General features: G+C 41.1%; 1 protein-coding gene across 1 annotated transcript in view; it reads left to right on the top strand.

Moving 5' to 3' along the window:
- Nucleotides 1-11,243, top strand: part of LOC138024827 (uncharacterized) — a 98,904-nt gene that overhangs the window by 73,857 nt on the left and 13,804 nt on the right. Inside the window, exons 18-21 of the mRNA XM_068872001.1 lie at nt 1,800-1,892; nt 6,849-7,373; nt 7,873-8,084; nt 8,234-8,274. Of these exons, the coding sequence (XP_068728102.1) occupies nt 1,800-1,892; nt 6,849-7,373; nt 7,873-8,084; nt 8,234-8,274 (871 nt within the window). The remainder of the gene's footprint in view (nt 1-1,799; nt 1,893-6,848; nt 7,374-7,872; nt 8,085-8,233; nt 8,275-11,243) is intronic.

Genomic DNA, 11,243 nt, shown 5'->3' with positions numbered 1-11,243 from the left:
CATTAACATAGCTAAAGGGTCTCCTTGTGTAGTTTCTTCTGCAGACTTGAGCTCATTAGCACCAACCACAAAAAGGCGGGCAGGAATTAGTAAAGTGTTGGTTACATAGGTGGCGATCAGTGGGCATAGCACCCTGATATTATTTAGCGCGGCCGCTCTGTTTAGTGAATTGAAGGCATTTGAGGCGTCAACTAGTAAGGTGGCATCAGTTTCATCGGCTTCAAAGATATTGCGCTTCCCCGCCACTCTTCTGACCAGCGCATACCGCGTGGCCCCACTAACGTTAACCATATCTTGTTTTGCGACTCTAGTGACGCATTTGCCAATTATTCTTCTAATCACCTCGCCCACGCCGATTGGGCGAATGTCGCCATTGCCTTTGTCAAGCGGAATAAGGCGACTGGTTACGATAGGCTCAATGGTCAGTGGATCACCAAATTCTGTGCACAGCCTTCCTGTGAGTGTAGCAATAGACTCGCATAGATTGATACTGGATCTCTTAAAAGACTTGGCTGCCCAATTCCTCTTGAAACCATTGGCGTCCACACCCGAAGGGCCGCCAGACCCCTTAGTTCTCAATGCCGCTTCCCTCACAAGTTCTCCATTAATTTTTTGGTACAGGTATGTCTTCCACAGGCCCGAACAACAGTGACCCTAGCTTAGCCCTCTGCGCATCAAGGTGTTTTTCTCTTAGTTTACTTACAACTGGCCCTCACAATCTGGCCCTCCATGACCAACTTTGCAAAAATACGAGCTTTATTTGGTGGATCATTGTTGTTCAACTTCGATAAGCGCCGTTGAATCATTCTCCCTTCGCGCAATAGAGACTCAATCTCGCCATTTCTCCACGGTGTTAACCGTTTCTCAAGGCATTCTTGATGTTCCTTTGCTTTCGATCGCTGACTAGGCTTTTGTAGCGCGACAGCGAGGAGAACAATAGCGGCTTTTAGCGCGAGGTGTTGCATGGGTGATCTATTGTTCCAGTCGTCAATATGCTTCGCTAACTGGTCAATAAAGTCACTACCAGTTTTACCGTACGGGACTAAGACGGTGTTTTTTCTCCATGTTGTTACTTCGTTTATGCTCCATCAATCGTAGCAGTGCTGATTGTTATCATTCCCCCGTCGGAATTTCGGGGGACTTGCTGCGGCCCTATGCTATGCAAATTTAGGCCCCTTGTTGGAGAATTAGCATTTCCACTTTCTCTGTTTTGGTTGTTTTGACTTTCATTTTCAATATTTTCCTGACTAGAATATTCGCTTGTGGATGTGATATTCCTCAAATCCTCGACACTTCTTCTCCTTTTTATTTGTGTTTTTCTCTAGTCTCGCTGCCTGGTCCCGTAGGTTTTGCCTCTTCAATTCTAGATTCTTGTACCCCTTATGATCCCACAACTCCTTCATAACTGCCATAAACTCAGTAGAGAGAACGCGCCAAGTGAAAAAAACGTGATGGGTTTTCACGCAGGTGTTTCAGGTTCAGAGGTGTGAGCAGGATTTGAATGTCTCGCAATGTAATCAACACCACAAGTCAACGTAATCAACACCACAAGAACAATCTCCTTTGGAAACAACTTTGGTTCTGTGGGTGTTAAAGAGGCTTTTGATTTGCCTTGTTTGATACTACTACTACTACTACTACTACTACTACTACTACTAATAATAATAATAATAAAAATAATTATAATTATTATTATTATCATTATTATTATCATTATTACTATAATAATAATAATAATAATAATAATAATAATAATAATAATTATTATTATTAATATTATCACTTATATGTATACACAGATTAGAAGTTCTTTCTTGGGAGCTGCTTTTATTACCGAAGGCAACAAACAGTATACAGGAACAAAAGAATGCAACACAGCTACACTAGTCCAGGTATATATGCTATTTTGACGTGATGACAAATCCACGATGCAGAATTGATAGATCTTTATTTTAACTTCTTTGCGGCATTGTTTTAAAACCCTTATTAAAAGAATTATATAATATTGTAATTATCAGTAATATTATTATTCGATTCGATTCTCTCCAGTTGTCGGCTGTCAACTGGGTAATGTTTATTGTGTCTCAGCAACTCCCCGTAGCTTAGAGACACAACACTTTCTGCAACAGGTGAGCAGTTCCAAGGGTGGCCCTTAATTGTGCACTTCTAAGGAAGTCAGGTACATCTAGCTTGACATTCCAGGTCTTTGCACCTTTTGATATGCTCCCAAGAGCACCAATCACGATAGATATTATTGTGACTTTCGAGGCTCCATGAATCCTTCTGATTTCAAATGCTAGTTCCTGGTACTTTTCAACCTTCTCCTCTTCAGTTCTGATGATGTTCTGGTCCGCTGGCACAGCTATGTCAATAAGTGTAAATTTCTGTGTGTCTTTATGCACCAGTGTAATATCTGGCCGATTATGTTTCAGCACTTTGTCTGTGTAGACAGTCATGTCCCAGGTAATCCTCACTTCTCCATTTTCTGCGGTTGGCATGGGTTGATGGTCATACCACTTGTCATTACACTCTATCCCATACTTCCTGCACATCTTCCAGTGTGCCCGCAGGGCCACCTTGTCGTGGCACTTCCTATACTGTTTCTGGGCAAGCTTCTTGCATCCACTGACAATGTGTCGTACTGCTTCAGTGGCATCTCCACACAATCTACACAGTGGTGTCTCTGAGGTCTTATCTATGCTGTACTTGATCGAGTTTGTTCTTAAAGCTTGTTTCTGAGCAGCAAGAATCAAACCTTCTGTTTCCTTTTTGAAGAATCCATTACTGAGCCATCTCCAAGACTCCTTTCCAGCTTCATCTGATATTTGTTGAACAAACGCACCATGTAGGGCTTTCTCCTTCCAGCTTTTAGGTTTTTCGTCCTTCCTCCTCCCCTCATAGTCCTGCATACTCTCTTCTTCAACAATCACTTTCTCCTTCAACGCAGCTTGAAGCATCCACCCTGTGCTCTCTCTTAGGTAGCCATGAAGGGATTTGCTCTCCCTTCTTACAAACTCCTCGATGCCGATCCTTGCTCTTCCCCGGTCCTTTCTCGGTAGGTACAGCCTCGCAACATTACTCCTGGTGTGCAGACAGCCATTCATTGCCAAATCTTCCTAGTTCTTCTATCCATGTTGGTTACCTCCTCCATTGCCCAGTCCACAATCCCCGCACTGTAGCGTACTAAACCTACAGCCCAGATATTGACGCCATCGATCAAATTTCCTCCTTTGAGTTTTGATCTACACAACTTCTTGACTCTTCTGATATACTCCGATGTTATTTTGCCTTTCATCTTGGTGTTGAGAGTCTGGTCCAGCTGTAAGATGCCTTCCTCCTCTATTTCCCCGATATGCTGGTCGTCGGGTAGTTCTATTCCGCTACTGCCAACTTGTCTTCCTCTTCTCATTTCGAGGAAACCACACTTGTCTAGCCCAAACGACATCTTAATGTCTTGCAAGAAGATCCTTACTACTTGAACAACTGAGTCTAGTTGATCTTTGCTAGCTCCGTACAGCTTTAGATCATCCATGAATATTAGATGGTTAATGGGCTTCATGTCGTTTGCCAGTTTGTATCCAGCTCTCATTTTTCGTAGTTCTAAGGTCAAGCGTAACATGATCACTATAAACAGTAGTGGTGATAAGGAGTTACCTTGAAAAATTTCTCCTGTAATGTCCACCTGCCCGAGAGCCATCCCTTCTGATGTCAATGCTGTCTTCCAGTTCACCATGCTGTTGCTGATTATAGAGATCATATTCTTGGCAGTCTCAGCCATCTCCAGACATTTCAGGCTCCATGAATGCGGCACCATATCATATGCCTTCTTGTAGTCTATCCAAGCCATTGACAATTTTGTCAACTTTCTCCGGCAGTTCTTCAGGATTGCCTTGTCTACAAGCAATTGATCTTTAGTCCCTCGGGATTCCTTCCTGCACCTCTTCTGTTCATCTGTTAGCAGTCCATTCCCTTCCAAGTGGTGGTATAACTTCTCTCCCACAACTCCTGTCAAGAGCTTCCTCATCATGGGTAGGCAGGCAATAGGGCGGTAGTTGCTGGCTTGGGCACCCTTCGCTGTATCCCTTTGTATCAAAACTGTTCTTCCCCTGACCATCCATTGTGGTACATTCCCTTGACATATACAATTCTTGCAATCTAGAGTACAATCCTGTTCGTTTCTTAAACCAGAACCCCTGAACAAGATCGGGGCCGGCTGCCTTTCAGTTTGCCATCTTGCTCACTCCATTTCTAATATCCTCCACAGTGATGCTGATATCTTCTTGCACCTCTGTTGACATCTCTCGTCGTATCTTTTGATCTTAACTCCACCTGCCTTGATCTTCTGTTTCAAAATGCCTGAGACATACAAAGTGCCTCCATACTCAAGATGATATTTTCTGTTCAACCTTTTCCTCTCTCTTTGTTTCAGTCTCATGTTTCCTCTTCGGACTTCCTCAATCTTGCTCAGGTCTTTTCGCCAAGTTTTGATATTCCCCTTAATCGTTCTCTTCCAGAATGGCTCTTCATTTCTTCTCCCCTTCCTCCCTTTTAGCATTCCCATTATTTCTGTAGTAACATATGCAGCTGCATACATTAAAGAATAGAATTAAGTTCAGTGATGTTGTGCGTCTGAATCCTTTTGACGGCCTCATTGATTTTTTCAACTTCTGCTTTCAACTTCGTTCTTTCCTTCAGTGATGGTAATCTCTGTTCTAGTTGGGTAAAGTCTTGGATCCTGTCGCAAAGGGCTTCCAGTTCTGGGCTGATCTCTTCTTGTAATTCTTCAGCAGCGAAAACTCTGGGTTCCTCTTCACGTTGGTGTATCAGATGTTGTATCTTGGGTATCAGATGTTGTTGCATGGTCTGGTGTATCCGTGGTAAGAAGCTCCGCAGTTTCAGTCTCCTGATGTTCATAGTCTTTGTATCTGTGGCATGGAGCTCTGTAGTTTCAATCTCCTGATGTTCATGTCTTACTCGCATGGCTATTTCCTCTTGCTCCACAGTATCTAGCCACTTCTTGTTCTTAATTTGGCGTACTTGTTCAGCCAATCTCTGATCGGTGACTTCTGTTAGTTTGTTGTTGATGTTACGGGCTCAGGTCTAGCAATCTTTTTCTGTACCCTCGCCTCTCTGGTTCACTCCTGATGTAACATTCAAACAACCGTTTGTTATCCTCCTTTGACCATCATAATCTCTTCTGTCGTTGTTCAGCAGTAGCAGGATGACAACAGGGCCTGTGCTGCTGATCCACAGGACACCTGCCAGACGCGACACCTTCACTACAAGCTTCAGTCCCGTTGACGTCGTTAGTGTGCAATTCAATATTTGACATTCTCTTTTCAAATGAGGTTGTTGTAACCCTAACACGGGTGGCTTTTTGGGTTGTTGGCACTTGCCAAAGGTGCCACCCAAGACTCTGGTGGGTGGTAGTGTCCATATTTCCGTGGTACGCTAAGGCACCAACCTGTTCTACTCCAGTGCCTATTATTATTATTATTATTATTATTATTATTATTATTATTACTTGTAAAAGCAGGCTTTGCGAGCAAGGTTTTGTCAGGCCACAATGGAGAAGGAGGATGTATATCCAAAGTGTAGAGTGTGTGGCAAGGAGGCGGAGTCGGTAGGGCATGTGGTGAGTGTTTTTACTGGTTTGGCGCTGAGGGAGGATCATTTGAGGGATGATCAGATGGAGTTGACAGTGTACTGGGAGGTCTGTCGGAAATATGGTGTGAATGTGCTGATGTGTAGTGGAAGGAAGTCCAATAAGGTGAGGTTATCGGAAGATAGAAATGTGGATATCTGGTGGGATAGGAACGTCAAGAAAATACATACTATAGAACATAATCGTCCAAACATTACTTTGGACGATTAGTGGCTCAGCAGTCGAGGACTGTGTGCATTGCGTTTTGACAAAGATTGCGCCGTTGCTGGCTGGGTATTTGAATGATCTAGGGATTCCGGATGTGTTGGGAGGATTGCAGGCCCATCTACCTGGAGACGCATTGTCTCTAAGCTCCAGTACTGGGATCAAGGCTAAGCAAAGTTTTCGCGTGCAGAGCTTGAGTAACCATCCCCTCGCAGGTTGTTCTGTTCATAGAAAGTCAATTAATATTATCAAAACTATTATTACTGTTATTATTATTATTATTATTATTATTATTATTATTATTATTATTATTGTGAGACAATGATTAACATCTATCAAATACAAGATGTTACAAATTAACCCACTGGGAACTGGGAAAAATCCGAGCCCCAGATGAGATTCGAACCCACGACCCTCCGTGATCTAGTACGGATGGTCTAACCACTGAGCTACTGGAGACTATTATTATTATTATTATTATTATTGTTATTGTCGTGAAATTAATGTTATCTTTAATCCTAAAACACCAGCTAATGTTATGCCTTTCATTATCCCAAAGGGAGCATGGAATGAGCATGGGTCACCTTCAGTACCTCCGGTTTCTGAAGTACGTTTCACAAAAATCACAGTAGTTCCCAACATTGCAGTTTTCTGTAGGAGTACGGCATTGATTTTAACATTTAGTTTTTCTGGCAACTCATCCAACGTCTTCGTTATTCGTCCTAGAGCGCCCCTATAACCGGGCACTACTTAAATAAATTTTATGTTTTAAAGCCTACGAGCTTCCATCCTCTGGCATCTTTGATTCTTTTAAAAAGGCACTGCTAACTTTCTAAAATATTGGCTTACGCCAAATCTTATTTGACAAGAGTAATCTTACATTTAAAGAAATAGAAAGCTGAGGTTTCAATGAATATCTGTTAAACTCAACTGCAATGAGTTCTGTTTTTAATTTGAACCGAATATTTTTCTCATTTAGGGTGGCGAAGCAGGTGAGATCTACTCCCCCTCGACATCAACTAAAGATCACAAAGAAACAATCACCTCCAGCAGCAATGGATGTGTAGTACCCTTGATTGCCATTAGCTGCCCTAACACATCTGGGGAAGGACAGCAAAAAGCCCTCACGTCTGACAACCATGATTTCACAATGCCCTTGTTAAGCCAAGAATGTGATGAAACTATTACTTCTGGTAACAGTAAAAGCAGACTACCATTGACCCGCACGGCTCCTGCATTTGCAGGAGACGATGAAGAAGATCTAATTGTTGATAAGAATAATGAAAGTTCGATTCCTTTGGTCAGCTGCTCTTCAACATATCCAGTAGGAAATGAGGAAAACATCATTGATGACACCAATGCGATACCTTTGGTATTTTTGTCATCGGCATCAAACAAGGAAGATGCTCTCACTGAAAATACAGGCGATGAATGTGATGAGGATTGTGAGTCATTTGCTCCACTTGATCTTATAAAACTTGCCTGGCAAATTGCACGAGGCATGGTAAGTGAATAATGGGTGGAATGAGGCGAGCAAATTATCATAAGCTCTTCAATCGATATTGCTCAACGCTAGCTTCAGAGTGTAGGCTTTGTGACTAATTATCAGGACTACCTAAACTCTGTCCAAGTCAGTGTTGTAATTGTTGTGCGTCGCATTTATTGAAATGTTTGATTTGTTCAAAAGGGCCTTGATTGGTCCTCTAATCTTTGTGCCGCTTTGTAGTGACCGACTTGGCATAGCAGTACATGTCATTGCTCCCAGTTTCTTTATGGTTTTGCGTTAGTATCATCCAGATATGAATTTTTGTTGGTTGAAAATATTGATTTTCCTTTTTGGAAGGTTACCTCCACTGGAAGTGCAATTGGTGTGATATGTTCTATGAGTCTCTGTACTCTTTTTATGCTGTGTTCCTTGGTATTCTCCAGTTCCCAAGCAACTAGTCAGAACTTTTCATCCCAAATCCCTAGTAACACCCATAGTTATTGTTTCTCATTTACAGACTTATCTTTCCCAGAAGGGCCTAGTCCACAGGGACCTAGCTGCAAGGAACATTCTTGTTGGGCATGGTAAGAAAGTCAAGATTGGTGACTTCGGATTGATGCGGCAGTTGTACCATGAAGTCTATGAAACAAACAATCAGAAAAAAGTGCCAGTGAAGTGGATGGCTCCTGAGTCAATTTTTGAAGAGATCTTCACCACCAAGAGCGATGTGTGAGTCTTAGATTTTGTCTATTGGAGTCAGTAAATACAAGATGATCATGCATTCATCATTTAATGAATTCCACTTTTAATTCCAAGCTACGCAACAGCACCAAAACGAACACTGTTTAGTTTTGCTGATCCATTTGTTTTACTTGCAGTTGGTCTTATGGCGTGGTCTTGTGGGAAATTGCAACTCTTGGTCAGTGACAAAAATTATTTCTAAGATTTTAATTAATATTTGTGTACCATATCTTCAACCTGGTCTGGTCTGGTCTCGTGTGTCCCAAAATCTGGGACGTAGCAAAACAAAGAATGACGGGAGGGGGAGGTAGAAGCGACCTTTGACTCTATGAGCCCAGAGAGGAGCGAAAAGTGCGTGTTGCGAGTTCCATACTAGAGAATAACTCTCGCCGCGTGAGAAATGGATAGTAGGGTAAGTCCTCAAACATCAAAAAACACGTACTTGGCGAGTGGTAGCTCGGTTTTGTGTTGCTGAAGACTATGCAGATTGACTGGAGCAGTACATTATAAAAAATATTTTCTCGAAGGCAAACAAAGCACTACTTTCGGCAGCAAAAGGAACTTTTGGTGGGAATCTCAAAAAATAAGGCTTTGCACATTTATTAAGTTATAAGAAAAGTTATAACGGAACCAAAGCCACAGTAACGGCAACACAAGAATCGATTCGGCGAGTAAATAGGTGCATCGAATTTACGTTTATCAGTTCTTCGCACATCGAGCAAGAGCTCCAAGGATTCTTCGGAAACAAAGAAGCAGATATGGGTTACATTTTGATATCAAGGAAATGGAGGTAGAAATTTCCGCATTCCGTTTAACTTTCCCTCTTCTTAGCCGAATATGTGTTTATTTTTACATGCGAAAAGTTTTCTAGGTATTGCTGCTTTTTACTTCAGGGTAACTTAACCGATCACAAGCTCAGGTTTACTTTTGGAGATATCTGAAAATTCCACGGAGAGGCAGGTTCAGTGAATAAAGCCGTTTGATTTTGATAGATTCACACAAGCTTAATACAAATAATGTGGTCAACGGCTCCTTTGAGTTCTTTATTGTTCATTTTTAAGAGCCAAACTGGGTGAATGATACCAGTTTTAAAACCTGATCATAGGCACTTTTCGAGATTTTCCATTTTTAAATGGCCAAAAGCTTTTCCCTGGATCGGTTTTGTAGATTTGTCCGTCAATTTAAGAAATGAATCATGCACTGATATGCCGCAACAATAACTAAATGAACAGTTTTTCAAAAGCCTTTGCACACGTTAATTTATTCTATCGTCATTAAATTTTGCTGTAGAAAAAATTCCTGAAAACTAATGGTTTCTTAGGTCAGAGAAACTCTGTGATTGCATTGGTGGGAAAAGGTTGTTTCCTTTTCATTTGCTTGAACACGCTATCTTTGTCATGAAAATTAGCCGATTGTACTCATCTACACAAGGGAATAAAAGTCACACAAAAATTATGACCTAAAATTGCTCGTGTGGTTGCCTCAAGCGGCACTTCCCTACTTTACTTTATCATGCGGCTCACGTAATATCAATGTAAGTGGTCAATACCCTAATTTACTATGCAAATAGATTGACTGAAATTGGGAGCGAAATCGGAATGTTACTTGATTATTTCTAACTATTTCTTGATTTGATCTTTGAATAATGAACTAAAAGGCGAAACGATGAGAACTACGACATGAATTGAAGGAGTCTCTCCGTTGTTAAAAGTGGCGGAAAGAAGGTGGAAAATCATCGATTTATCATAACTTGTTACTGTTGTTGGAGTAACAGCGACACAATCTCTTCCATGGTAAATAGGCATTTCACTTATTTCAGTCTTAAATTTAGATTAGAATATAGCTACCATTGCAAACAGCAACCTGAAGAAACATCGCACAACAATGTGGCCGCCGGTTGTCTTTGGCGTAGTGGTCTTGTTTTCATGTTGAGAAAGTACTTGAAAAAAATGTTTTTATTGAAGATCCCCTCCCTAGTTCATTGAAATGTCGTTGACACAAGTGACCTGTCCAGACCAGGGTCTTTTTGCCAGTTACAAGAGAAACCTTAGGAACGAGGTTGCCATATCTTTAGTCGTCTCCTGATGATGAGAATCAAATGCTAGAACAAGTGTGATGTTTAACTACAGTCATTCAAAGTTGTGAGTATAGGGAAGATATCTGTTTACAAACATTGCCTTTGTTATTCAAATTTACCAATCACAGGAACAAAAGACCTTTTGTTTCGACAACCAATGAAGCTCTGGTTGGTACATTAATGACAATAGGTGACGTCAACGATATCTTCCCTACAACTATCTCTTAAGACTGTCTGCTAAAAGACATTTCTTTCGACATTGATATAGCCTGACCCCAGTGGTTCAAAGCATGGTTAACTTTATCCAGTGTATATATTATTATCCAGTGTACAAAATGTACTTCACATTAAAAGATTAAACGTACACACCTTAATTTGATGTACTCAGAGGCTTACTTCCCTCTCGTAAGCGACCGATGCCATTTTAGTGGTCGATGTCATGCTTAGTAGCCAAGTCTTTCGGAATAAAATAGACCCGAGGAGGTTGAGACTTCAACTGAATCAGCTAACATTTCGCCCTGATTAAGAAGAAACTGATAGCAGAAAAAAAAAATATAAGTGCCGTTGAAATGGCAACGACCGTTTACGAAACGGAAATGCCCTGCTCAAATCTCTGCTGCTTGATACTGAGTCACTGATACTGAGTGTTTACTGACCAGACGATTGACTAGTTGATTGACTTGCCAAAAACCCCCTTATCATCTGACTTGTTCCACGAACGAGCAAACAAACAAAGCATTTTTTTCTTTATTTTTACTTTAAAACCCCAGTACATAAGTTCTTTGTGATAGAATTGCTAAGCCAAATTTGCTTATTAAAGTGAACTAACAGTATTAATGCACAAAAACGTGGTAACAAAACCTTCTCTCGCTGCTGTTTTTAGTTAAATTTACATTGATCGCCTTACCTATAGCAGAGTACTCACGGGTTTTGCTAACAAGTAATCTTAGTAAGCTATTAGGTTGTTTTGGAGACTTGAAATTTGGTGGGAAAAGAATTACAGGACCTAAAATTTACACACAATCCGCAAAAAGTTGCTATTTCTTCGTTTCGATCATTCATTTTTCCGC

This window comes from Montipora capricornis, chromosome 11 (assembly GCF_036669925.1).
Source record: "Montipora capricornis isolate CH-2021 chromosome 11, ASM3666992v2, whole genome shotgun sequence".
NCBI lineage: Eukaryota > Metazoa > Cnidaria > Anthozoa > Scleractinia > Acroporidae > Montipora > Montipora capricornis.
The sequence above is the reverse complement of the archived record's forward strand: the minus strand, read 5'-3'. Positions and strand labels throughout refer to the sequence as shown.